The sequence below is a fragment of the Cyanistes caeruleus genome, chromosome 2, assembly GCF_971803275.1.
Source record: "Cyanistes caeruleus chromosome 2, bCyaCae1.hap1.1, whole genome shotgun sequence".
Lineage (NCBI taxonomy): Eukaryota > Metazoa > Chordata > Aves > Passeriformes > Paridae > Cyanistes > Cyanistes caeruleus.
In genome coordinates this window covers 45,901,741-45,929,222 of record NC_141702.1, presented here as the reverse complement: position 1 = coordinate 45,929,222, position 27,482 = coordinate 45,901,741, and the positions used below count along the sequence as shown (strand labels likewise).

Genomic DNA, 27,482 nt, shown 5'->3' with positions numbered 1-27,482 from the left:
GTTGAAAAAGCTCAGCATTTCTGAGAGGTTTTCTTTGCAAAGTAAATGAAAAATCATCAGTGGTTCCACTTAAGTCAACTTTTTCCTGACCATGTGACGCTGACAGCTGTACCAGCTCCACCACAGCGCAGACAGCAAAGGCGTCAGCCACAGGAAGGTACATGGAAACCACCAACAGAGACCACACCAACAAGGAATACACTACTTCCACATTTTATCTTTGTTCCCAAAGCAAATCCGTTTGGTTGACCTTTGCTATCACTTCTGTAAAATGGTGTTAAAGAGACCGTCACAGGGAAAGCCGTTATGAAGCTTACTGGCAAATATAGGTCTCAAACCCCATTCATTTCCTTAAGAGAAAACTCAGAACTGTAGTAATTCTCAAACTTGGGTGCTGTGTTACTGATATTGCTGTAAACAGCACTCAAGTGGCAGGCATTCCCTTACATGTCCTATCCCACCCCCAGCCTTTTGCTGCCTCCCCAGCGCAGCAGTGCACATCCAGTTGTGCTGTGAGCCAGATTAGGGATCTGATCCAGGCTTCAAAGCAAAGCACAGCCCCTTCCCTCTCCCCTGCCTGCCTTTTCAAGTGAATTCAATTCCCTGACTTGATTGCCAGTCCCACAAACAGCTGCACCTCCCTAGCTCCTTATGTCAGCACTGCTGCGGCACTCCCCATGTGGTGTTATCTAGAAAGTGTTTGGTTTGTGAGTTTGTTCGGTTTTTTAAAGAAATATTATTATGTATGACCTACTGCTTCTGAGAAACTGGAGAGGGCTAATGGCAGGAAGGGTGGGTATCCCTCTCTCTCTGGAAGGAAAGAGAGAAGTGCTTAGCAGTTACCAGGCCTCTGAATCTTTCTTCAAGTGAGCTGTTCTGCACAGCCCTGAAGAGGCAAGATCTGAAGCACAAAGATAAACCCCTCACTCATCAACTACAGAACACATTTGTGTCATACCACTATTTTCCCTACAAGATCCTAGAGCCTCTTAGGTATTTCAAGCATGTCTGGAGAAAAAAGGAAAAAATTAAACAACAAAAAAGAAGCATCTACTTTTATTTTGTGAAACTTCTTTTCAAAATGTAACATATAAGCCCTGTCTCATGTTTCTTCCAGATAACACTGTTCAGCAAGGAATGATTCCTGAGTGCAAAATAAGTCAACAGGAGCTGAAGTCTATTGCCTCTTATGAATGAAAAGCTCTTCAGTGTTTATTGGCATGTTGCATGTGCTGTTTGGAGAGCCTCATTAATTCTTTAAAATAGTCTCTTTTAAACTGAAAAAAAAAAAAAAAAATTAAATGGCAGCAATGGGAGGTGAGTGCAAGTTCTACATCACATTCTTTGCAGCAATTTGTCCCAAGACAGACTCCCTGATACAGCAGCTGTGACTGCCCATCTTTGGCAGCGACTCACACCAAACAGGTGAGAGGCTCATGAGAACTTTGCTCAGAGATGTTTTGGGTGAATTTATACTGCCCAATATCTCACATTTCTTTGTTGCATTCAGTTTCCATCACATGCAAGAACATGACACACCAGGGGAGAGAGGAGACATTTTGCCTGAATCTTCCTCCTCCTCATCGCTGCAGTCCCTTCCTCACCTTCCTCCAGAGGAGAGAGCAACTTCAAGTCCAAGGAGCTCAGTTGCCACTGAAGAGAAATATTAGTAAATTGCAATCAAAGTTGAAAAGATGCAACTACTCATGGACTTCTTTGAATTAGGAAAACAAGGAGCCTGACCTAGGACCATGCCTTTATCTGAAAAACAAGTGGAGAGGGAAAAAGGTTTTAAACTATCTTTTAGCAGCAGACGACCTTGGGCCCCAGCAAGCCTATCTACAACTAACACAGATAGTCTCTGCTGCAGCAGTAATTCCAGGACATACAGCAGCATCAGTAATTCTCCTGCCCAGAGGCCAGCAGCAGAGATCAGTGGTTTAAATTTGAAGAATGAAAAGGGGGGAAAATAATGCCAGTACCTAAAGCAGCCTTAGAACTGATCACAGAGCTCTGCCTCAAGTGACAGCCCTTCCACTGCATGCCTGATGAGCACTGCCTTCTCCAGGGAATACATCTAAATGTTGGGAAACAGGGAGAGAAACCTAGATTCTGAAGTTCACCTTACTTTGCATTGCAGCACTGTATATGTGAAAAATACAGTTTATTGTGCTTAAACAAGACAAGACAAGAAACTTCTTACCAGCATAAAGAGGTGGTCTGGGCAAACAGTGGGAAAAGGGCATTGCAGCTCTGTCAGGTTTGTTTTAGAGGCTGTGAGAGGGTGAAAGAAATCAAGAGGAACAAATTGCAACCATCAAAACAGAAGAGAGGGCCCATATGGGTGTACTTCAGGATCCTGGATGGAGTGAGAAATCCAGGTTTCATAGGTGTTGTGTTGCATCACAGAAGGAATTAAGTCAAGGCATTGTCAAGGGGGAAAGTTGGAAGAAAATGAGATTTTGTCATTTGCCATACATACTCCCTGTTAAATTCTGCTAAAAACTTGATGCCTACTTCCCCTGAGTTACTTCATTATTATCCACCGAAGATCGAGTAAACAGAATATCACCAAAAGTCAAGCAAAACAAGAAAAGAAGAAGAGATGCCTTAGAAATTTGTTGATCAGAGAACATGTGCTGTGTTCACTGATTGCTTTGGGTAGATGATGCCCATGTTATTTAGGACAAATTTTAATCCCAGATTACCTACAAATTTTTCACTGTGTTCTGTATAGAGTAGTGACAGAGAAGCTGTTTTTCCTATATAGTGTTAGACATGTTGCTAACTTGTAACATTCATCCATTTAGAAAGGCAGTCCTACAGAGACTTCACATTCAGAAACCTCATGTCTCTTTTCCTTGTACCTTTTTAGAAAACCCGACTTCTGATGCAACTGACCTATTTCTCAGTTATGTTTTTGGATTGCATCTGGGATGTGTCAGTACTGCTAGAGGCACTTTAGCAAAGTTCAAAGGGAGGAGATAAATTGCACTAGGAGACAGGGGAGAACTCTCTGCACCATGTGTAATACACATGTTAACATGTATTATGTATGGCTATGTTATATATATTATGCACAGCTAACATTTTCCACTTTCTTCTCTTTAATAATGAAAATGTCCGTAACAGAGTTCTGCTCTAGTCTCCTTACTCTGCTCCCTCATACTTAATACCATCTACAACAAGCTTTTTTTTCCCCTGGCTGAAGGAGCAGCAGTCAGTGTGATACCTGATGTGTCTGCCATGTCCTCTTTTCTTGCTCTTTTCTAGCCCTCCCCAGCTGCAACACAGCCAGTGGTGGAGGGAAACTCTCACAATCAAACCCAGAAAGCACTTACTGAAAACAAATAAGGTTGCTAAGGAACTGTAAAGATAAGCTCAAACCTAACAAATCCAGGAAGGAGAAGAGAGTTCATATGCTCTTTCCAAACACACACCACTCTTCACTCTCAGTGCTCAGTCTGTCACATTACGCTAGCACAGAGCTAAGGCTGTTGATTATGTGCACCCAGGACAGATACCCAAAAATGTGGGAATCCCAAGAACCTAGCAGGTTTCAGCACTCAGTATCTACCTCTCTTCCTACTTTTTTTAATTCCACCGCACCTAGAAAGAACCAAGAAGACTTAATCTGCAGGTAGGGTGTATATCATATGTGTATCAGCAGGATTATATGCATATACAGCAGGAGCCTGGTTAATAGTAGCAGTAAAGCCACCAGCAGCACAGCTGGGCAACATCAGCATAGAGACCAAGGGTCTACAGAAGGCACAAATTTTACCCTCCTTGCCCTTGCCATCCTGCCAGCTAGACTGAAGAGAGTGTGGGCTTGTTTGCCTATTTGCAACTTCACCTCTATTTTCCTGCACAGACACAGCCTCAGGAGCCACGCTTTGCCCACAGATATTTTCTTCAAACCAAAGTTATTACTAGGCTCAACCCATAAATAAAGCTAACTCTTGTGTGTTGGGAGGTGGGAAGATGAAAGCCAGAGGAAAGGGATGAACATGCCAGTTACGCCTTGCCGATGCCAGGCAACCCCTGGGGCCATGTTTATGTGTTTTCAGAGCCTGGTGAACTCTGGAAGCAAGGAGCAATTGAGGTAGAACAAGTCCCTTTCATCAGCTGCCCTTTGAGCACTGCACGTTCTGTTCCTCATGCACACAGCTACAGACAAATTTCCCTAGATTTTGAAAGACTCTGGGAAATAAGAGCATTCCAACAGAAAGGTTATATTTAGCCCTCCTATCACCATTCACCTTGAGTTAAATCAGATACTCGGAATGTAGCCATTGCCTACGGAGCAGATGTGTGGTTGTACCCCCAAAATCACACAAGCCACTAGCCTTGTGGTCTTATCAGTACTTCACAGCAAGGCTGAAACTTCCCTGAAGGGCACAAGGTGATCTCATTTGTTAACTTGGCTTCATCCTATCTCATGATACAGAGACCAGAGCAGTTCATCTCTGCTGTGAAAAACAAGAGAGTGCTTCACACTCAAGAATTTGCACCAAAACAGCACTACTTTGAGTGCTGCAAAGTATTTATCAGAAATACAGTAAGTTTTAATCCTTGCTAACAACATAACCTGAAGGTGATTGGCATGAAAAAGCATAACCTAAATATCCTTACGCACTATCCAGAAGAATTTCTCCTTACCTCACATATCTAATACATTTTGTTTACCATGTAGCTATATTTTACGAGTACAAAAAGCTGTATATAAAAGGGTATTCACACAAACAGCCACAGGTGAGGGACATCAGGCACTTCAAATTCCACCTGTAAAGGGTGAATAAATGCACCTGGGTTCTCCCCACTGACTGATTTCCCATGCTCAAGGACTTCTCACCTCCTGAAGCTTTAAGTAAACACACTCAGGTGTTGGAAGGTGTAGTAGCTCGAACCTATCCAAAACTCCTTCTCATACAAGGAGCAAACCAGCAGCAGCATTAAGAAAACCCCACACTAGGATGCAGCAGCTTCTCTGAGGGCTGCTACTGAACAACTGTTTCACTTTTTACATTAAGAGGTAACAGGATTTTAGATGGTCTACATTACTGCTCAGTTAAGTTTTAAAACACAAATTAAGCATCAAAATTAGCTTCCAAATAAGGAAAATCTGAAAAAATACAGTCTTTTAAACTATGGGCATGCTTTCATGAATGTATAGTATTTTGCTATTACTTTTACAACTCAAACCTTGTAAAAGACAGCATTGCCTGCCAGTATGGTTCTTCTACAGCTTTCAGACAAAAGTGATTTGTACTTCAGAAAGATTACAATGGGAAATACAAATCTGAAGAAGTTTCTGGAATCATCAATTTCTCAAACACATTATTATAGATGTGAGGAAAGGGTTTGGAGCGATGCCATGCAAATACATTGATGATAAATACGTTTGTGCCCCAAAATGAACCCAAACTTTTAAAGCCCTTCCTTTTCCACACTACAAATTTTATCAAATGAGCACTGCAAGAATGTCATGGGTGACATTGGCACAGCTACAGCTCAGCCCTCCCATAAGGAAAGCAAAGCTGCCCAACAGCTTCCATTCAGGATGCCGAAGACAATTGAAAATAACAAACCACCTATTTCTGATGTGACACTTCAGCTGATTAGAAAACTAGCAGAAAAAGTACTAAAAACATAAGTAGGATGAGCAAGCTTGCTGTGTTCATGTGTGTACACTTCTACAGAAATTATGCTTAAAAGGCAGAGAAACAGCTTCCAAAGAGACAAACACAATTTAAAAAACTAGGTTTTTCAATGTGTTTCAGAACAGAACACCACACCAAAGTCTTATTAAACTCTTAAACCCCTTAAAGCTGCGTCTGCACAAACTCATGAGCACAAACTTGGGAAGAAAGCAGGGAGAGAATAAAAAAATATCTGAAAAAATGGACCTTTAGTACTTCACATACTTCCATTTTAGGCACAAATCAAGCAGCAAAGATTGAAATTCAACCTGCAAAGGTTTCATTTATGCCTAAAGTAAATATCAAGTACTTTGTTACCATGGTGATGAACACTGTAAAAACACCTTAAGCACTCCCACTTCTGCCAGTGTAAAGCAGGGCCTGGTGAAATAGAAGCAAAGCTTGGCCATCACATGTGTAGTGAGTTCACACTTTAGAAAACGGTTTAAGTTTATTGAGTGTTGCAGTTGTGCAAAATCTGAAATACATAAACAATAAATGAACAGAGAAGTTGTCTATATTACACACATTCATTGCTCTGGTCCTGCACAGAATGTGTAAGAACTGACTGATCAAGGGCACCCAACAAAACAGCAATAAAACTAAAGTTTCTGGGGGAAGGGAACCTCAATCCATCCCACTCTGATCAGTTCAATGCCAGCAAGAGATGCCCAAAGCCTGGAGAGGCATTGCAGGTCAACAGGAGAGCACATGAAGGGCAGTCCAGAGGAATTTAAGCCTCTCCCACCAGCAAGTTGCTTCATTGGAGACACAATTTAAATGCCTTTATACTAAAAGCACAAAGCATGGAGGATATTAGGAAGAAATTCTTCCATGTGAGGGTGATGAGGCACTGGAACAGGTTGCCCAGAGAAGCTGTGGATGCCCCATCCCTGGAAGTGTTCAAGACCAGGTTGGATGGGGCCTTGAGCAACCTGGTCTGGTAGAAGGTGTTCCTCCTCATGGCAAAGGGGTTGGAACCAGATGATCTTTGAAGTCCCTTCCAATCCACTCTGTGAAACTGTCAGGAAATGAATCACCTGTTTGACTCCCATATATTGCTAATATCAAGAAACAAACACTCAGCTTTGAAAAACTAAGAAAGTTATATCCTATTTTTTTATTTTAAATAGCCAAGCTCCATGTTAAAGCTCAATACCCCAGTGTTCTCTTTAAAATGACAAATGTTTAAAAAGGTTTTTTGTTACAAAACCAAAGAGCAAAGCAGCTCAATCTTTTATATCTGACAATTTATATTACAACATATATTCTAAATTTGAAAGTACAAAGAATTTTCAAAGCTGTCCCAGACTGTCAAGCTGACTTTGACTTTTTGGGAGTAGTTCCACCATCTTCAGCTGACTTCTCTGCTGGCCTCTTTTTTAAGCCTTTCACTTTCCGTGTCTGCAGTTTACTAAGATCTTGCTTTTGCATGTGGATTCGACCATAAGTTGTACCAAACACATCGTGGGAGATATTCTTTTTCTTCTTAGGCTGCAAGGGAAGAATAATGTTAATATTTCTGAGTACAATCCCAGGAGCTCTGGTGAAAATCAAGTGCACAAAAGCAAGGCCTCACATATTGGCTGGAGTTTAGAGACTAAGATTTGTGCTGTGTGTTCTGTGTGCTTCCAGAGGAGAGTCTGGATGCCAGCTGAGCACCACAGAAGTGCTGTGGCCCCAGGAATGTCAGATGGCCTCGAGGAAAGTAAGCTCTGGTCAAATACACAACACGTAATATTTCCGCCTTTGCTCTTCATCACAGAGAGATCTGAAAGCGATGCCCTTTCCGAGGTACATACCTTCAGGCCTTTCGGCTGTTTCAAAGACAGCTTGAAAAGGTCATCTGAGGCTAAATGTGTCCTCCTCATAACCAGATCTAATGAAGGTCCCATCTCTTCCAGTTCAATTCTGGGTATTTTACAGCCAGATTTCTTCAGAAGCACTCTTGGGGGAGAAAACCAACCAAAATCAACATTGCCCCCTGTGCTAGAGATTTATTCATCTTTCTCAAGAACAGGTTCAATCCTGCATTTCAAAACACTATTAAATCAACTCCTACCACTAACTCTATCATTGGGAAAGGCATCCATCAATAACAACATTTAATAAAACCGTCCCATCATCCATCGTCCCATTACAATTTGAACACATTCAAAATATGACCTGGCTAATGTAATTTATTATTTTTTTTAACAAGACCAGTATAATCAGTATCACTTTTAAAACTCAGCCCCAGTACCCTGAAAGCCATATCACTTTTCAAATTCAAAACAGCACCTTGGGTATTATTAGACATGAAAAATATTCACTATAATTTACAGCAAAATAACCTGAGTACTTCTTCGAGCAAGTATTTTGGTTCAAGACAGGGAGTGACTGTGAGGGTGAATACCAATGCAACAAGAAAGATTTACTTGTCCTGCCTTTCCTGGTTTCCCTTGTGCATCTCTGTCTGCAGCCTATCCCCTGTTGTTCCCAGGCAAACACCTAAGTGAGGAGAGTCATAGAAATCAGCCTGAGAACAGACTCAGTCTATCAAGTGTAACAGAGTACACAGAATTCACTGAGTTAATTCACACCACCTTGCTAACTGAACCACATGGAAGAGCAATCCTCTGAGCCAGGAGAAGCTCAACAAGGAAGGAGGCAGCAGACCTAGGGCTCAAGTGTTTTCCTTCTGCTGTACAAATTACACTGGAGCATCTCTACACACTGCATGTTCTAAATGCAGCTCAAGCCAGTTCAATTTCACAACTATGGATTAAAGTTGACAAGTGTACCAAAACCCAGGCAAATAGATAAAACACATACTCACTTGTAGCTTCTCATGTAAATTTTCCCATCTACAGCTGTGAAATGCAGAACGCACTCTAAACCAGCCAGACGAATACTGGGCACAGTGGGACCTCTGAAGAAATCTGAGAGAGTATTTAAAAGGAATAAATGCCAGGTTTCTTGGCTGAAAATAAAACCAACAGATGCCTGTAACAGATTGGTGATGTGATGTGATGTGGGCCCATTTTGAAACAGGAATCTTATGAAATAGCCACTACTTATAACTGCAGCCTGGCCAACACACAGGACAGAAATTTAACATTGCACATGTTAGTGTGCACTGGTGGATACAAATGTGTGGGGATATTCTGACAGGAACACGGTGACTTCCCAGAGATAATCTGGTAGCAATATATATGCTACCTATATATATAATTCCTGCATGTAAGTGCATGGAAAAGAGCAAATGCACTTTCAGAGCAGTAAGTCATTTCAGAGCAGTAAGCATTATTGAGCTAATGTGAATAATTGCATTGTCTATTCTTTCAAATATTCACCTCTAAAATCAGGGGAAAAAATTATCTTATTTGGTGTTTAGGCCAGTCAATGCTCAGACAAACACAGATCAGTACAGAGAAGCCATTTCCTCAGGTATCTGTTTAAAGACATCATTCAATACTTAAGACCTTTTTTATAGCCAGATTTGGAACACTAGAAAGAAGGATCAAAACCACTACACAGCAGATCAAAACTGCACCTTGTCTACTCTTACCTACATTTTCTCTCTCTGACATTGGGAAAAAGTTTATATACATAATTTCTTTCATATCTTCTTCACAAGGCTCTTCTGTCCTCTAGGTAAAGCAGTATTTGTCATTATGCCTAATGTTTTCTCTATTAATAAGCAACACATCTATGAAAATAAGACACTTCAAATACTTGCCCAGTTTGCAAAGAAAACACTGAATACAGGTTAAATACAAAATGAGCTGCCTCTAGCAAGGTTCTTATATTAGGTTATGAAAATATACTGTGCAATCAGAGAGCCTGCAATGAGCACAGCAATCTGTCCAACATATGCAGAGGGTGGAGAAAGAATGTGACCTTGACCAAGGGAACAAGGTGTGCTTATAAACATGACAGGGTACTGCTGAAACACAGGAGAACTGCTAACAGATGCAAAACACATCACTCTTTTCTGCTCTGACCTGTTTTCAGATCCTTTGGCTACTTGTCTTTTCCTTCACTACCTTTCTCCAAGAGTATCACCAAACACAGTTTGGCTGGCAAATACCAGATGGAGTCAGCCCAGGAAACTTTCTTGGTCAATTAAATACTCTCTTACTTCAAGTCTAACTTGTAGTTAGAGGAAAAGTTGCAAATGAAACATTTTGTTCGTTTGTAGCATAATTTTTTTCCCCTTCAATTAGTTCTCTGCAGGTACACAAGCTTACATTCATAGTGGTTTTATTGGCAACACCTCCCTTTCATATTTTCCATATCATACATCTTTTTACCCACCGGATGATCTCTTCCAATAAATGCAGGTGGTCAGGAATTTGTTTCCTGGCAACACTGAACAGCTGCAGAAATCTTACACTTCAGTACATTCAGAGAGTTGAAGTTTTGTTAACATACTCTTAATTTACAACTCTTGCTTTGGTTGGACTAGAGACTTGCTTTCTTTCCATTCCTAGCTCTCTCTCCCCCTTGTCCTCAAACATGTTTCCAGAAAGTCTAATTTACTCTTTCCTACAGAGAGCTTTTCAGGACCTTTCTATTTCCAGATTAAATTCCTAATGGATTTTAGAATGTAACTCTTTCTGTATTGCATGTATCCAGAAGCTGGTAACACTGTATTCTATGTAGCTTTGGTTAGCTGAGTGCAGTTCCAACATTTCCCAGCCATCCCTTTTCCTGTCCAGAAAAAGCCCTCAAATCTTTTCAAACACACAAAAAGAGACTGTGTGAGGAAAGCTGTTTGAAGATCAAGGTGACAGCCAATCTAAAATTGCAGAGATCTGCAAACCAACATTTTAGAAAGTGCAAGCTCTACAGCGGCCTGGCCACTTTTAGGATAAAATAGACATGCAATAAAACAACTATCAACAAGCAGGCAGGGTTTTAAGAGTTGAAATATCTTACAGATACAGGCATAAAAAATTATTAGAATTTCATTAAATGCATTCCAAGACTTACATCATTTAAATGAACTACAGTAGCACGTTGGAGAGCAATGAAAACCAAAGGAGAAAAAGTGGGATGTCTTTGTCTTCCAGGTCTCCAAAGAATATGCATCTATCATTTATTTCTCCTAAACAGCTTCTTCCACTTCACAGTTTAACAAGACCATAGCATTTGGTTACCACGAAGAAAATAATTCACCCTTGCCCTTTATTTTACCAAGAAAGTGCTGTAAGATGATTGCCCAAACATGCATAAGCCCTTTTGATATCACAAAAGCCAATGAAAGCTTGGTTGTTCCTCAGCATCACTGGCATCACACTGCTTTGGCAACAAGAAACTGTCAGCTATCAATATTCCCTCTGGGATCCCAACAATACTGGTACAGCAGCAAAAGATTGTGGCTGTTATTATAAAGCCATTCTTCTATCTTTCTCACCAAGAGTAGCAGCTTAAGGGTACCATCTTTTGCAGAAATGGAACAAATCACTTCTTCCTTATTGGTTAAGGGCAGTTTTGAAGCAGGTCAGATTAATACCCAAATTATTTTAATTTGTTAGTGATACCTTCAAGCCTTTGCTCTCCTTAACCTTTTTCTTTGTCTATTGTTTTGCATCTGGGTATTTCACAGAACTCAGCAGAACAATTAAGACCTGGAATACATGGCATATGTTCAAGAAGATTGGGTGTGGAGTACATTTGACTGCCAAGTCATTAATGGCTAATTAAATAGGAGAGGAGAAAGGACAGGCAAACATTAAGAGAAACAGGAAGCACTATTCAGTTATTTGGCCATTATCCTACTATGCATGTCTCCCATTTCAGCTATTTGATCATGGGGGGCTTGAGCACATCTGGATGCCCATCATTGTGCAGATGCCTGAATAAGATACACTTCAAAAAGCGCACCTGCTTCCTGGTAAATACTCACTTACAGTGATACACACAGGAGTGAAACTCACTTATCTTCATATTCAGCCATCTTCAAAGACGTATAAGCTCAGTTACCACCCTTTCATCCATCCCCAAGAACCAGTCAGCTGTACTGAGAGGCTGAAAATATACTCCTCTCCTGCTCCCTTTTCAGTCTCATTCCAGATGAAACATCTTGCTTTAAGGAATAATACTAAGGAAAAAAACCCTCATTTTTAGGGTCTGTTTCTAAAGATCAATCATTTACCTCGAAACCCAAGAATGGAACTGAAAGAACTTCAGTTATTTATTGGCCCAAGTTCAGTATTTTACCAGAACTTAAAAAAAAGTAATCTACTTTCTGGAAAACTATTAAAAAGAAAAATCACTCTGCCCTACTTACTAGATCTAGTCACAATATCCTATAACTTCTATGTCTACACATAGCTTCTATAAAGCTACAATGTGCTTTATCTTCCAGAGCCTCCAACTTTAAGATATTAAAAAACGCCATGCCAGTTTGAAGGCTCCAAGCCTGCCTTAAAGTTAGGGCACAACTTATCTACAGCTGAATTTTACTGCACCTGATCTCTCCAAGTATCCTAAAGCTTGCTAGAATAGGTGGAATTTCCAACAAAAAAATGCTTTCATTACAAAAACAGAAGCTGAATCAGACTGATTTGACTTTTCTGTAAGCAAAAACATCCCCCTTTCTGAACTTAATCCACCGATTTCTATTTAAATAATTCAAGACATTATTTTGTTAGAAAAGTGACAACCCAGTACAATTATAAGGCCAAGACATTTTAGAAAATCACATTTTCTCACAATCGAAGTAATGAACTCTAGGGATGAAGTTTCATTTTCAGAGTCTTTCAGGACACTCTTTTTTCCTCCCTTTAAAAGTAATAATAATGATTAGCTAACTTCAATTTTATATGACATGAAACCTACAAGTGCTCACTCTTGTTTTCCTTCTGTGCTGAACATAAGCAAGCGTTTATTGGCAAACTAGCTTTTCCCAACAGATCATATTACTGTTTACATATTACTACAGATTCATGCAATCCTACTGCCCAAATAATCAAAATACTGACCAATAAGAAGGCTCTTCAGTCTTCTGTATTCTTCATTCACATCAAATGCATCACCAGCAAATATCAACATAGGTTTTGTCCCTTCAGGACACTTACTGTTCTGTGGAATAAGAATTTTAAAACAACAGAAATTCAGACAGTTAGAGAACATATCATTGATTTAATAGTTGGCCAGCCATTCAACACTGAAAGAAAAAACCTGCTGTGACCTGTGATCAATAGGGACAGAATAGAACAACCAAACTAAATTGAAAAGCAGAGCATAAAATTAATGTTCTGGAGTACACAAATTACCAGTCTTCATATACTGCATGAAACATTTCTTCTAAACAACTTAATTCAGGTATCAGAAAAAATTGCAAAAGAAAAAATCCACCAGTAGGTGTCACTGAAATACTGAATTAGCAATTCCTTACCTTGATCTCCTTTAGGGATACAAACTTCTCAATGCCCAGCTCAATCATGTCTAGCACGTGGTAGTCAAACATGCGACCTATGAGGGTAAAAAAGTAAATCTAGCTATTTAAATATTCACTGAAAACTACACCTATAATCCCAATAAAAACCCAAGTGAGACTTATTACCTATTATCAGGTTGTTAGGTCGCTTCTTGTTATGAGAGCCAAAGAGAAACAGAGAACAATCTGATTTCTTGGAAAAAAACTCCTGCAATTGAAGAAAAGAATCAAACTTTTGAGTTGCAGTTCACAGGGTTTAAAATATTCTGCAAAGGCATATGGCACAAACACATGACTTTGGGAGCTGCTTAATGAGAAGAGCAACTGCACTTACCAGAAGAGTTTTGAGTCATGAATGTTTTTCAGCACTTACACTAAAACTGACAGCTGGATTCAAGATTAAGATAATTTATTTTTTTATTTACCATTGCATTTTAAAATACAAGTCAGGCAATTTTTTCGTGCCATTTTATCTGTAATACCCTTTCTTCTAATTCCTGATTATTTGGTTTTACACAAGATACTTTCAACCACTTCTTCTTGCCTGACAAGTAAGTATTGGCAAGCTGGCTGCCACTGTAATGTCTCATTGTAATTTCCCCACTTTATGCAGCATATTGGCTTTGCCTGGCAGCTTCTGAACAACCAGTTAATTCCCTCCACAGAAGTCTAACAACATCTGCACTTGGCGCAAGTGTCCTACTACAGAGCAACTTCATGTCCATTTATTACTTGAGGCTAAGATGCTACCTAAATCCAAGCCAGTGGTGACTATTACAGAGATCTTTTCTCCAGGAAGAAAAGTTTAGAAAACCTATTACGGTACGATGTCCAGAGCCAATGTTACAGCAGTTCTTTCTAACGATGTCCAGCTCCAAAATCTTTTTATACACTTCTGCCTCTCAAGGCAGCTCCTCATCTTGTTTATCAACAGAAGCTCCATGATGTACACACACACAAAATTTACCAAGGTCTTCTCAATGTATATACCTGCACTTGGCAGTTGTGAAGCACAGGACACTTCATCTCCCACCTCTGCAATAGCAGCTCAGACAGGACATTGCAGCTCTGCCCGTCTGGGAGGTCACAGAGACACTTGGAGAGGCTGAATTAATTGCATTTACAAATCACACAGCTCAGCATCGACTTTTGCCACCAGATCCCTGAAAAATGCTGCCTCTAGACAGGCCAAGAATAGACCAGAGGGGACTCCCCTTGAAACACATGCTCATACAGCTCTGTTAACCACTATGTGTTATCTGCACACTCTCTAATAGCTGTATATTTTATTAACAAGATGTAAAAAACTCAAATGTTTTGAATGTGCCCTGCATATACTGCATCAACACATACACTGCAAAATTGGCCTTTTTAAAAAAATGCCTCTTGCCAGTCAGCCAGAACTGCTGCTAAATGGTCCTCCTGAGTGGCAAGCCTCTTCCAAAAGTGATATACTCTCTTTTTACCCCTAAGGTCCAGCCAAAGCTCTGTTCAGACAGGCTATTCTTCTTTCCTGATGGTTCATCTTTTGGCACACAAGGATAGCCTGCTCAAAACTGTTGTAAGAGAAAACATTATTTATACTTACCAATGATGTTTGGTCCTCAAAAGGCCTGGTAATATTTTTCCTGAGAGAAGGAATAAAAAACAAGTTATAAGAAAAAACAAAAAGAACAAGACCAGAGAGCCATTTCTTCTTAATTCTCTGATCATAAAATGTTTTGCATTCTACCAGAAACTCCAGCAGTAAAGGCTCAGTTTGAGTTCAAATCACAAATCCTATTACTACTGCCAGGAATGCCTTAATGCTATCTTTGCCATTCCAAATACTTTCCTCCACATTTCCTGTCTGCTGGGGCCCAATACCACCACCACTACTACCACTACTTACCTTTTATACAGTACAGCAAACGGCTTCTTCACAGCATACTGCAAAACAGAAAGTTTAACACCTGTCATCTCTAAAACATGCACAGCACTGTCATTTTTACAACCCAACAGTTTACAGGATCATGTGAAACAGTAACAGAGCAGGCTAGATCAAGGTACCTCAAAAGGCCTGCTCACAGTAATACCCTTCAAGCTGGTGACAATCCTGTTTCCAAATTAATTGCACAAGAAATTATTTGTAGAAACTGAGAAATAAAAAATTAACTTAGAAACAGCTGAAATCAAAGCCATGTAATGAATGTAATCTCTCTTCTTCTAAGGGGCATAAGGAAAAACAGGGAGAGAACAACAACTTGATTATAAGAAACATAAAAGAATAGCAAAACAACAAAATGAAGAGAAAAATGAGTGTAGGAACAGATATTTTGAGCTATGGAGTTAGGAGACAAGATTGGTAACTTAGTTTTAGGAGAGGCTGAAAGCTCCCTATCAATACACACAGTCAGCTTACAGGATTCTGGGATATGACTTAGCTGTATGATACAGTCCCAGTTCTGCATCTAATCCTCTTAATCTTCTTGTTGCCAAAAAGACTTGGCAACACTTCATCTTATATACTAAACAACTGTGAAAAAATAAGGGAGCAAGCTCAAAATTTCTGGCAAAGAAGAAGTTGGAAGAAAACAATCTCCATTAAGAAGCAGGTAATGGTACCTTTGTAGTACTGGTCGTTCTGAGATTTGGGGTACAATATGAAAATACTGATAGTGCAGCAGAGACAACAAATTGTAAGAAAGAGAGAGGAAGGTTGCATGCTGTGTCCAACAACTTACAATATCTTTAAGCACTTCGGCCACTGTTAAATTTGCATTTCCTCCTTTTATGAGCATAGCATTCTTTGTATTTTCATTTAGCTTGGGTTCTCTCTTCTCAAGAAATCTTTTTGCTCTCTTAGTTTTAGGCTTTCTGTAACAATAAATTGCAAGTTAAAAGCTTAACGTATGTAACAAGACTTGACACTACAGAAAACAGCGAAGCCAAACAAGAATTGGAATAAACTGTATTCAAACTAATCCCAACCTGCAGAATTACAATCCTTGCCAAAAGCCCTGTCTAAGGTTTTTACTGCCATTCCTCTTCCTCTCTGTCCACCCAAATTAGGAAAGGTGATTTTACAACCTTGTGCTTTTCAGTTTCTGCTAATTTAAAGCTCAAGTTATGCTAGAATTCTCAGCCTACTGCCACGCTGAAGGATTCCCCTCACACCAGCTCCCTCAACAAGCCAGAAACTAGTTTATGAGAAGAAAACAAAGTTCCTTCAAGACCACCAAGGGCCCTCAAAATAAAGGCAGAGGTACAGCACATCTATCTGTTGCCAGGAACCAGAGATGCACGCTGGGCATTATCCAGGTGAAATACTGCAGCCTTTGCAGGGACCTTATTCATGTCAGTGGCTACATGGCTTAGGAATTACAGTTCTCCACTGGATACTCTTCTCAGTAAAGCATTAATTTTATTGTCTTCTTTATAACAAACAATATCCCCCGCCCCCACACAGCGGTATTACAGTATCGTCAGGGGTGGAAGGGATCTCTGGAGATCATAGAGTCCAACCCCCCTGCCAAGGCAGGGTCACCTGGAGCAGGTGACACAGGAATGTGTCCAGGTGGGTTTGGACTGTCTCCAGAGAGGGACACTCCAGGATCTCCCTGGTCAGACTGTTCCAGTGCCCAGCCACCCTTCATTTAAATAAGTTCCTCCTCATGCTGTGGTGAGGTTTCTTGTCTTTTAGTTTATGGCAATTGCTCCCCATGCTGTTGCTGGGCATCACTGAAACTTCAGAAATTAAAAGAATTCTCTCAGTTGTATGGAAACACACAAATTCAACACCAGCTGTTCACCGCGGTTCTTTTAAGCTACCAACTGAGTAAGGGCTGTTTGGCCACCATTAAAAAGACGGCAGCGCTCAGTTTCCTCTTTCCCGCACGTTTCCCATCAGGCTTTTCTCTCTGCTGGCTCCCCCACTGCAGCCTCCCGCTCACGTTTCCCAGCGCGGGGTCCCCCCGCACACTCACACGACGCGGTCCAGCGCGTCCATCGCTGCCCTCACGTGCGGGAGGATGTGCGGGAGCCGCCGGCCGCGTCACATCCGCCGGGAGCGCGGGGCGGGGCGGGGCTCGGCGCATGCGCGGGCGCTCTGCCGGCTCCGCTCAGAGTCCCCCGCGGCCGAGGGTCGGGCTGAGGGCGCTTGGGCTGCTCCGCCTGGAGCAGAGAAGGCTGAGGGGAGACATCATTGCAACCTGCGACTTCCTCCTGAGGGGATGAGGAGGGACAGACGCCGATCTCTTTGGGGAACAGTGCCTGAAGTTGTATCAGGGGAGGGTTGGATATCAGGAAAAGGTTCTTCACCCAGAGGTTGTATGGTTGCAAAGTCTAGGGTTAATAATAATTGAAACAAAAGCTCGACCATTAGAAATAGCATTTAAAATATTAAAAATCCTAATATTATTCAGGTACTCATCGTGTACGATATACATAAAATGTTTTCAAATGATACTACTGATTACCAGATGAACTAGAACAAAGAAGCAGTTTCAGTGTAGCACTGAAGGAAAAAGGCTGAGAAGGCCAGAAACCGATACTGTTGGAATACTCTTCGTACATACGGAACATACCTCACATACATAGTGCCAGACTAAGCAACCAGCTAACAAAACATGGAAGAGTTTTTGTGTCTGCATCCTGTCAGAGAACAGACTCTTGAAGCAGCTCTCTGCTCTCAGTGGCTGAAGCAGCCGCAGCGAGAGCCCTCTCTGCAGGAGGCTCAGCTGCCACCAAGCGCGCCGCCAACCCTTCCTCCGGCACTCAAGAGCCTGCGTATTCCCGGGATCGTTATTCCAGTTATAATTGTCCTCAGCAGCACAACACAAATCAAGTGTGAATGATGATGTTTTTAAACTTCCATCGTTGCAGTTAAATCCAGACGGATGGCTGTGCGGTCTCCCTGAAACCTCAAATGCAACACTACCATGTGAAAGATCCACACCCAGGCTGGAGGCACACAGGACATCTCTTTTCTTCCTCTCCCTGCTTCCCTTTTCCCTAGGATTCAAGTCGCTTCTACTTGGAAAAAAAAAATAAAAAATAATGGGATTGGTGGTTCAAAACTGTTGCCATTTTAATGACTTCTCTTTATTAATGCTGTGCTGCGAACTACGCTGTGGGTGGGCTTCTCCTCTGATCATTACTAATTAAAGTATTACATAATTATGCTGGAATTAATTAGGTGTTCCCATCCTCATAGCACTGTTGCAGTTACACTATTTTGAGGGAGGCACAGAAAGGTAGGAAAGAATGGTCAGGGAGAAAATGTTTTATGTTTTAAAATTGTTGTGCTTTTGAAAACATTAACCCAAGTGCACCACACATTCAAATGTGATATAGAACAGTGTGTGGCAGTATGAATCATGTAGCACTATCAACCCACAGACTAGCTACGCACCACAGTATGGTAACATGGACTAATCTGGGAACCACTGATGCATATGGGTACAGGCTCTTAAGTATAAAACTATAAAACTCTTCAGAAAAAGGCCAGAGAGAAAGATTAGAGCCAAGAAGTTACTGTGAGGAAAAACAGAGTGACCACACTTCCTTTCGTATAACATGCATTATATTATAGAGAAAATGGGAGAAGCAGCATGACAGATGCCTCTTTAAGACCTGGATTTCATTTACTGACAAGTTTGCAGGGGTTTTCAAGACTTGCGTGGACAAAGCCCTGACGAACTTGCCCTGAATTTTAGTGTTGATCCTATTTTACATAGGAAGCTAGATGAGAGACCTCTTAAAGTCTCTTCCAACATGAAAGATTTCTAAACTCTATCAAGGAGACAAAGGACACTAGAAAGAATCTAAATTAAGCAATTTGATGACTATTCAGTCATTAAAAGCCACACTTATTTGATTTGTTTTCTTTCAATAACTGCAGCACAAGAACAGATAGAGTATGCAGCTGAATATGACACACAAGGTGAAGGTTACTTGAAAATTTCAGGACTTTATTTTAAACAGTGAAATTTCTTTATTTTTACAAAACGTTTCAGACTGTACAATACAGCAACATTTTTTAAAGGTAGGACTTTCTTTTAATTATGTAACCATTTCCATTTGTTCAGTTTTGAGGTAGGGATACATTCATTTCCAGTCAGTAATTTTAAAAAACACTTAAGCCCTTCTCACTATAATTCAAACACAAAAGCAATGCACAAAAACATCATGTCTGTTTTTCCACTATTTATTTCTCAGATAAGGTGGAAACCATGTCACAGCTTATAAAAGTTGGCCCATTAATTCCATGAAGAAATCCTGAAAATATCAAAGTTAATATCATGGAGGTACATTCTCCTCTAAGGCAGCATCTCCAGAAGGAGTTTCCTCTGCCCCAGCAGTAGAGCTGTCAGGCAGAGGATTAGGGGCATCTATTTCCAAGGTGTGCTGCTTTTCCAGGTCACAGCTCATGTTAGAATTTCCTTTGCCGCTCACCTCTCCCTCTGACTCTTCAGTCAATTTATCTTGGGCCTGAACTGACTCCTCAGAATCATCCTTTTCAGGCAGAAAACTGCAAATCATATTTGGCCTGCTGTAGGAAAAATCTCTGTCCTTGATCTGCAACCACTCTACTCCACCTGATGTAAAGAAGGAAAATTCTATTAGTGACAAAAACAGTTATCAGCAGTTTTTTTTCTTAGTTTGAGTTCACTTTTATTAAGGCTGAGGCTGACCAAGATCTAAGTAAAAGAACCACTGCAAACAGAAAGATGTGCATGCCCCTCCTATTACTTTTCACATACCCATTTATTACTTTTCATAGTCAGAAAATACCACACAGGACTAAAAAGATCTTTCCTCCCATCCAGTAGGGCAGTTCCTGTTGTATTTATGTGTCTGATGCCACCCCTAGGCTCTTAAAATCACTTGAATCAAAATGCAGAGAAAATATTTCACAAATGCAATGAAGAGAATTGAATATATGTTCACCTAAATAATAGACTTTCTGGCAATAGGTAATGACAACAGAAATAGGACACAAGTTCTTGCACTCTCTTTAACACGGGTGTAACAACAAGTTGGAACAACAGGTTGAAACCAGCCCCAAATAGAAATGGGATTCCACTCCCATTTTGCTTTTTACGCAGGACATGTTGTCACTTCACAAGATGTTGTAGTTACTTTGTATGCACAAGTTAAATTCCTGTCACAGTACAGAAACAAAGTGTTTTTTCAGTACTTATCATCAGAATTGCTGCTCCAGAATAAAAAAGGCCTTTGTATTAAGAAAAATACTCTCTAGTCTCAATTTAATATTACCTGTACTATCACAATAATAGTTTCAGTTTAATATTAAACAATTAATTCTATAGACTGAAGTGGTACATGGTGTTGATAAGAAAGCTGATGTTTGGTAAGATTCTAGATAACATCTCATTTTATACCTCCTATGGCCAGTGTCCATCTGACTGCACATATTTAAGGTAAAATGGCTATAATATTCTTAAAATATGAAGTAGTAACACTGGCTTGAGTGAAAAAAAGCAGCTAAAAGCAGTAGGAGAGCTCTAATGAATACTGCTATATATAGTAGGGTACTCAGTGTTTGACTATGTAAAAGTACTGACTTTGGTACAAAAAAAAAAAATAAAGCAAACATATGAACCCTGACTTCTGCCTACAGAATGAAAATCTTTATAAATGGTCTCTAGGTATGTCTTTGCAAGTAATTTAAATTCACTTCCATTCAGCTGTAAATTCAGTAAGTACAATTCAGTTCTTTTCAACAATTACAGAGACTCAGAAAGTCATTAGAAAAAATGATGGAGGCAGGGAAAAAAAAAAATCAACTAACTCAACAGCACCTCTGATTATAAAACTTTTAGATGAAAGAAGGACATACCAGGGAGCATCAGCATATGTTTGCCCTGCTCTTACTCTTCCTTATAGTGATCTCCTACTAGTCATTTCTGGAGGCAGCGCTGGTCAGAAATGTATTTAATTTTTTAATTTAAATATATGATATGGTGCCTACAGAAGAAAGTTCCTTTAACTTCCTGCATGCTCTTGAATCAAACACTTGATAAAGGCTGATTCTCCCAAGCATAATCCACTCATGTCCACACATATAAGAGTAGAATCACTCACCAACATTCTCTTCTCCTTCCTTCTTTTCTGACAGAAGGGTCCGTGTCATGTTCAACTTCTTCACTGTGTGGCACTTGTATTTCAGCTGTACTTTTTGGTTGCCTTCTGCATCTACTAAGAAGAGACGAGAGAAAACAATACCCAAACCCCAATTTTTGTAGTGAATTCCACTAGAAACTGAAACAAGATAAACATTTTTAACCTCCCCAGCTACTGAAACAAAATCAAATCACAACGATTACCTTGCTCTGTGTTTTCTTCAAAAACCACACAGGTTCCCAAGGTATCTATGAAAAAGAAAGTGAGAAAATTTTAGAGACTTATTTATATCAGCTGCAGATAATGTGCCCACAGGCCCAGCTGTGGGAATGTTCTGACTTCCAGCCCCTCAGAGAGGTGCAGCACTGGTAAAGAACTCAGGAACAGGCAGGAGTATCACAGTCATTGGAAGTCACTACAAGGGAGGATCCCAGATCATTTTCTTCCAGACCAGTGTTGTCACCACAGGGAAAATGAGATAACTACAGATTGCACAACATGTCAGTCCTGCTCACACAGGAGACAACAGAACTTTAAGGCATTTTATATCCCACAGTTCTGTCTGCAGTAATACTAGCTGGTACACCACAGAGTGAGCTTCCAGACATACTTACCTGGAAAGTACCATGGATGCATTATTAATTCAGCAGTGAACTCAGACTGCTGCTGCTCTACATGGTGTTATACAACCACCCACAACTTCAGCCTCTCACAGGACCAATTGCAGTAAAACCACCTAATAGTAAGAAAATTCCTCGGGTCATGTGGAAAGGGGGAGATTGTATTCACGTAAGTTTTCCTACCTTCATATTCTCCTGCAAATACATATCTGTCCACTTGTAAAATGGGCCTCTCTGTCTCTATTCCCTATGTAAAGAAGGATAAAATTGCATAATGTCAGGACTTTATTTGCCCAGGTGATTTTCTCACTGTAAGACCAGCAAAGACAGACATAGCAGAATCCAGAGTATATCAGTTCCTTATCATACATGTTCCTTTAAGTATATTAAATACAAAAAAATACCAGACAATACTCTTTCAGTTATCATAATAAAACCTAGTATAGAACTGTATAGAAAATGCTCTACTATATTATAATAAATTTAGATCAAACTGAAACCAACACTCTATATAAGTTAAAGTGCTGTTATTTCCTTTAGGAAATTAATGTAACCTCCATTTCAAATGAAAAAAATGTGTTTGCCTGAAGATGATGTCATCTTCTAAGCTTCAATTAATACAAGTTCTAGAAAGTGGAATAACTTTTAAACTGGAAAACATGAAGAAGTCCAGCATTACATCAGCACCCAAAGTGCCACTGCAGGGTCATGGAAGCTTCTGTGATTACCGTGTGTCTATAATGTGAAGGAGCTGGAAATCGTTGCTATTTTATTTTTTTAAACAATGAGTGGAAGAGTAAGGAAGTACTTCTATCGGTTCATTCCCTTCCTCTAGAGCACAGGTTTTCCAAATACACAAGCCAGCATCCAATTTTTCTTATATAAGATATACCTATATACTGTATTTTGATAAAAATCAATGTCTGAACAGAACACACTAATTAAGGCAAAATGACTTTGAATAGTACCTTGTGAACATCAGAATTTTTCAGGACATGAAGACAAGCACATACTAAAAGTTTTGAAGATAAGGCATTATATGGTAAATTTCATAAAATACAGAACAACACACATGTTAATATGAATTTGTGCAATTTTCCTCTTGGATATTTCTGTGTTTCAAAAGTACAAGATCAACAAGACTTAAGGTCTGGGATTATCTTTCTTCTGCATAAATTGAGAGCACCAATAACATTAAGCTAACATATAGAACATATTTTGATGGGATTTTTTTCCCCTACAAAAAGTAAAATAATAACACATCAGTACTAAGCAATAGCAGGATAAGGATTTTACATTAAAAAAATTACTTCTTTGGCTGATTTGCAGTCCTTTGTGAACTACACAGACTTGGAGACTGTCTTCCCCTTATGTTACCAGCATAAATTTGCTAAATAGTAACACAGAGCAGACACTCTAATTAGTATTAGCAACAGTTGTCCCTTACGAAAAGCCTCAAGAATGCTCCATGGAATAAACTCGAGCAGACGTGGATACAATTAGGACACAGTATGGACACTTTAACCTTTTACTAGTAGCATTACAAGGGCATCTCAAAGCACATTTGAAATCACCCCGCCAGCAGTACTGCAGCATCTATAGACATTCAGCCATCAGTATGAATGATACATATAACAAATTTCAAGAGAATTAGATCAGATCAAGGAAGGAAACCAGCTTATAAACACATGTCCATACAAAGACGAATATTTTATTAATTTTGATTGTATTTCTACTTCTGGTTCATTCAGAATTTACTTTACCACTCATATATATTGTGATCAGTGGCACACTCAGATGTTCTTTTCCATCTTTTCAGCCTATAATAAAGGTCTACTTCCAGAAAGTATTTGCAAATCAGTAGTACTTGTACTATCTATACAGCTCTCATAGTCTACATAGGTTTTGAAGGGCAAATAAAATCTGTCCTTTACAGACAGAGTGATTAAAAACCTCAAAGGAATGGGAGAGGGGAAACTAGAGTCCTACAATAACCTCATGGTGATGCAAACAACATCCAAAATTGCTTACCAAATGCTTAATACCCAGTTATCCTTTACAAGACTTGAACTTGCCAGGATACATCTGCAAAAAGCCCCATAGTAAATACAGTGTCCATCTTAAATATTTTGCTTTACCTGTCTGCTGTATTCCAGTTATTTGAAGAAGTGTGATTAACAATTTTTTTAAATGTGTGAAATACATAATTTAAAAAAAAACTAACTAAGAATTTGAAATCAGAGGAAATACTTGTCCAAGCTTATATATACTTCTGAAAAAGTTTCCTTATATTTACGCAATAATATATTCAAAAATTTTACGCTGTTTCTGAAAGGGAGCCCACAACATGCAGCCAAGTACATTACACATAATTCTCTATCAAAGCTTTGATCTAATCTTATCAATGTCAAGAAATTTAGAAGCAGCCTCTCCCTTGTTCACATCAGTAATAACTTACCCCTTTCCTATCGTGCTGTAATCACTCACCAAAATCTTGCACTTGTTTTCACATTTTTCTAAGAAGTCTGAATCAATAATTCCTGATAGCTCGACCATGACCAGTTGCTCCTACAAGAAAATATAATGTACAGCTATAACAGATATAACAGAACTCAGGGGGGAAAAAAGGCCCCCCAGAATGTAATCTACACCAGTAAGATCGGCATACAAAGAGACAGCCTTTCAGGATAAACAGATCCCAAACTGGAGTTTATGCTGCATTTTGTCAAGAGACAGACCTCCCGTAATACCCAGGGAAATGTAGTGACCCACTATGCCATAAGACACCTGTTTCACACCTAAAATTCCTGGCCTTTTCTTCTTAGCGAGCAGTGGGGGAGCACTTTTTTTCACCCTTGAAAAATGAGCATTATGGCTCTGGGGAGACCCTACAGCACCTTCCAGCACCTAAAGACAGCCTACAGGAGAGCTGGAGAGGGACTTTTTACAAAGGCCCGTGTGATAGCGATGGGACAAGAGGTAACAGATTTAAATCGAGAGTGGGTTTAGATTAGATACTGAAACTTTCATTGTTGAAAGTAATTTTTTTTACTGGGGGAGAGGGCGCAATGGAACAGATTGCCCAGAGTATTTGTGGATGACCCATCCCTGGAAGTGTTCAAGACTAGGTTGTATGAGGCTTTAAGCAACCTGGTCTAGTGGAAAGTGTCCATGGCAGGGGGTTGGAACCAGATGGTTTTCAAAGGCCCTTGCAACCCAAACCCTTCTCTGATTCTGTGATTTTATAGCAATAGGAAACAACAGAATCTCTAAGTTTTCTCTCTGACCACGCCGTTTTCCGGGAAGCCCGAGAACAGCCAGAACCACGCAGCTCTGGGGACGGGACCGCTGTGGGGACCGAGAAACCCGCCAGCTCCGGTGAAGCGCGCTCGGCCCGCGGCCGGCCCCTCTCCCTGTCTGCCCCGCCGGCCAGGCGGAGCGGGACCGGGCCACGCCCCGAGGGGGGCCGGACCCTTCCCCCGGGGCTGGGGGGCGCTTATGTATCGGCATCCACCAACCTCCACCTCGTCCTCCTCTGCACTGTCGCTCCTCCCGCCCTCGCCGCCCGCTACTGCCGCCGCCGCCGCCATGTTGCCAGCGCCCGCCCCGCGCCCGCCTCAGCGCGCACCACGTGGGGCCCGCGCCGCCATCTTAGAGCGGAGCGGCCCCGCCCCTCCCTCAGAACCGCGGCGGGCGGGCCCGGCCTCAGCTCCGCGCCGGGAAGCGCAAAAACGAGCTGCTCTTTGGCACTGCTGGCCGCTCTGCCAGTGTTTCTTGAATCTCAGATGTGGTGCTGGAAAATGGGAATCCGTAAAATATCATCCTTCCCCCACCCTTTTTTTTTTTTTTTTTTTTTATTTTCCAAAATAAAAGGGCTACCAGACACATTATTAACACAAATAATGAATGCCCTGCTTCTGGTACAGATCATTAGTTTAGAAAGCTTTTATTACGTAATAAAATTTGCTGTTAGTGTCTACCACTCGTGTCCTTTGCATGACGCTTTCGTTACCTTGACAGATCCACACACCCCAGCAAACAGATCCTTCTGACCTGAGTTTCTGAGATAACCTCTTAATTTATAAGTGCATGATGTTGTTGTCCACAAAAATCGGATTTGTTTCCCAGTGTCCAACAATAATTACAATATAAGCCAATAATTACACCCATGAGGAAAGACACGTGGAGTATTTTATTTCAGAGTTCTTTTAGCCTGGGCACCCAGTGGAATTCCACAAATCAAGCCCAACAACTATCAAAACCTTCTGCTATTTATACATTTCAGCAAAGAGGAATTAGAGTTCACTAGCTACAAGTTTCATGGCTCTCGTATTAATTACTCTTCTATCTTCTACTGGTTAAGGATTCTCTTGCTTCTCGTGCTAATCAGTCCCATGGTGTTTCTCTTTTGGGCCGATGGGTTTTTGGGTCAATGATCTGTGAGTCAGTGGTCGGGATCTCCCCCTGCAGGATTACCTTTTACCCAGTCAGAGTTGATCCAGCACAGTTGTTGGGTGAGGTTTATTAGTTTCTTCCTCATCCTGGGGGTTCTGCCCAGTGTCCTTGTGGCTCATAAATTCTGCATTCTTTGTGTCTGCTGTCAGTGGCACATCCTTATTTTTCCAACTTTGTTAACCTCCCTCTGTGTGTGAGATCACTGAAACATGTCAGGCCCTAAAGCTGTTCTTTTTCTACCAATTCTACCAACCAGTAATTTGTCTTTCTAACACCTGGACATCACTTAGGGCTCATGGGCTGCTGTCTGTGAAACAGACTAAATCTCCCTTCTTGTTGATTAGGCTCGAAAGTATACAAAGATCAAAGATAAAAGAAAATCTGTTCTTGAGAAAATTTTGCATCTTACTACAATGTTGCCCTCCATAATTCTAAGTTGTACACTGTTTTTTTTTATTTTTCCCTTTTTCTTTCTATATGCTATATTTCTTATTTTGTATCAAAGGTGTGTCGCCACTCCTTGTCTTTAAGTCATTAATTAAAATGTTAAGTAACAACTGTTTGTGAGGGAAAATGCTGAAAATTTTCTTCCAGCCTCTTCTTTCTTAACTAACTTCCACAAAATAGACATAAATGTCAGCATTGCACCATATCAAGTTTTTAACAATGTCCAGATAGATGCGATCAAGTGCATTTCTCCTTTCCCTATAAAAATTACAGATCTTAATAATATCAAAGAAGTTTAGAAGGGTTTTTATTTGGCTTTAGGCTTTGTCTCATCTTTTGTTAAGCTTCACATTTTAATTACTTTTTCTCAGAACTTGTTTTGGAATATTTCATACTGCTGTGGTAAAAACAGCCTATAAATCTGGATTTGTTCTAAATACAGGAAAAGATGCTGAATCATGCTACCTTTGCACTACACGAATTGCAAAGGCTTGAATTTTGACCGCAGGGAATAAAAGCTGTGGAACAGATGCTTGGTATACTACAAGTGTTAATTATCAGATATTTTAAAGCAGTATTTTGTATCATTGTCTGTATTTAGCTTTAGTTTCTGCAACAGGTCTTCCTCGCTTAGATAAAATTTTTGTTGTTTTAAAAAAAAGCTCTACCTCAATAAAACAGAATCAACTCTCTATTCTGAAT

General features: G+C 40.3%; 2 protein-coding genes and 1 long non-coding RNA gene across 7 annotated transcripts; 1 reads left to right on the top strand and 2 right to left on the bottom strand.

Moving 5' to 3' along the window:
* The first annotated feature begins 651 nt into the window (after positions 1-651).
* Positions 652-5,444, top strand: LOC111927289 (uncharacterized). 2 transcript variants are annotated; one of them, XR_002863492.2, is made up of 3 exons: positions 652-707; positions 1,118-1,425; positions 1,511-5,444. It is a non-coding gene; the product is annotated as an uncharacterized LOC111927289 (long non-coding RNA). The 2 variants fall into 2 exon arrangements; XR_015283095.1 differs by having other exon boundaries at positions 680-792; positions 1,511-4,810.
* A 1,345-nt stretch (positions 5,445-6,789) lies between these two features.
* RPF2 (ribosome production factor 2 homolog) lies at positions 6,790-17,370 on the bottom strand. Its single transcript, XM_023923942.2, has 10 exons — positions 17,097-17,370; positions 15,855-15,987; positions 15,023-15,060; positions 14,720-14,759; positions 13,258-13,339; positions 13,090-13,166; positions 12,674-12,773; positions 8,521-8,623; positions 7,505-7,649; positions 6,790-7,196 (listed from the first exon to the last, which is right to left on the bottom strand). Exons 1-10 carry the CDS (start codon positions 17,117-17,119, stop codon positions 7,017-7,019), a joined length of 921 nt encoding a protein of 306 aa, XP_023779710.1. The 5' UTR covers positions 17,120-17,370; the 3' UTR covers positions 6,790-7,016.
* Positions 17,371-19,061: 1,691 nt separating this feature from the next.
* GTF3C6 (general transcription factor IIIC subunit 6) lies at positions 19,062-25,531 on the bottom strand. 4 transcript variants are annotated; one of them, XM_086876830.1, is made up of 6 exons: positions 25,397-25,531; positions 24,366-24,446; positions 22,062-22,125; positions 21,462-21,506; positions 21,220-21,330; positions 19,062-19,709 (listed from the first exon to the last, which is right to left on the bottom strand). In XM_086876830.1, the coding sequence occupies exons 1-6, from the start codon at positions 25,466-25,468 to the stop codon at positions 19,411-19,413; spliced, it is 672 nt and encodes a 223-aa protein (XP_086732956.1). In that variant the 5' UTR covers positions 25,469-25,531; the 3' UTR covers positions 19,062-19,410. The 4 variants fall into 4 exon arrangements, with proteins under 4 accessions (XP_086732956.1, XP_086732955.1, XP_086732957.1 ...); XM_086876829.1 differs by having other exon boundaries at positions 21,220-21,333; positions 25,397-25,504; XM_086876831.1 differs by lacking the exon at positions 25,397-25,531 and adding an exon at positions 24,677-25,352.
* Positions 25,532-27,482: the final 1,951 nt, after the last annotated feature.

Excerpts from the sequence above, each read along its gene's own strand:
- RPF2 (XM_023923942.2), bottom strand. The coding sequence starts at position 17,119 with ATGGACGCGCTGGACCGCGTCGT. Across the intron at positions 13,340-14,719 it reads TTGAGGACCAAACATCATTG|GAGTTTTTTTCCAAGAAATC; the intron begins GTAAGTATAAAT and ends CTTCAATTGCAG. Across the intron at positions 8,624-12,673 it reads ACTGAAGAGCCTTCTTATTG|ATTTCTTCAGAGGTCCCACT; the intron begins GTCAGTATTTTG and ends ATACTCTCTCAG.
- GTF3C6 (XM_086876829.1), bottom strand. The coding sequence starts at position 25,468 with ATGGCGGCGGCGGCGGCAGTAGCGGGCGGCGAGGGCGGGAGGAGCGAC. Across the intron at positions 22,126-24,365 it reads AAAACAAGTGCAAGATTTTG|GGAATAGAGACAGAGAGGCC; the intron begins GTGAGTGATTAC and ends TTCTTTACATAG. Across the intron at positions 19,710-21,219 it reads GGAAGGAGAAGAGAATGTTG|GTGGAGTAGAGTGGTTGCAG; the intron begins GTGAGTGATTCT and ends TCTTTACATCAG.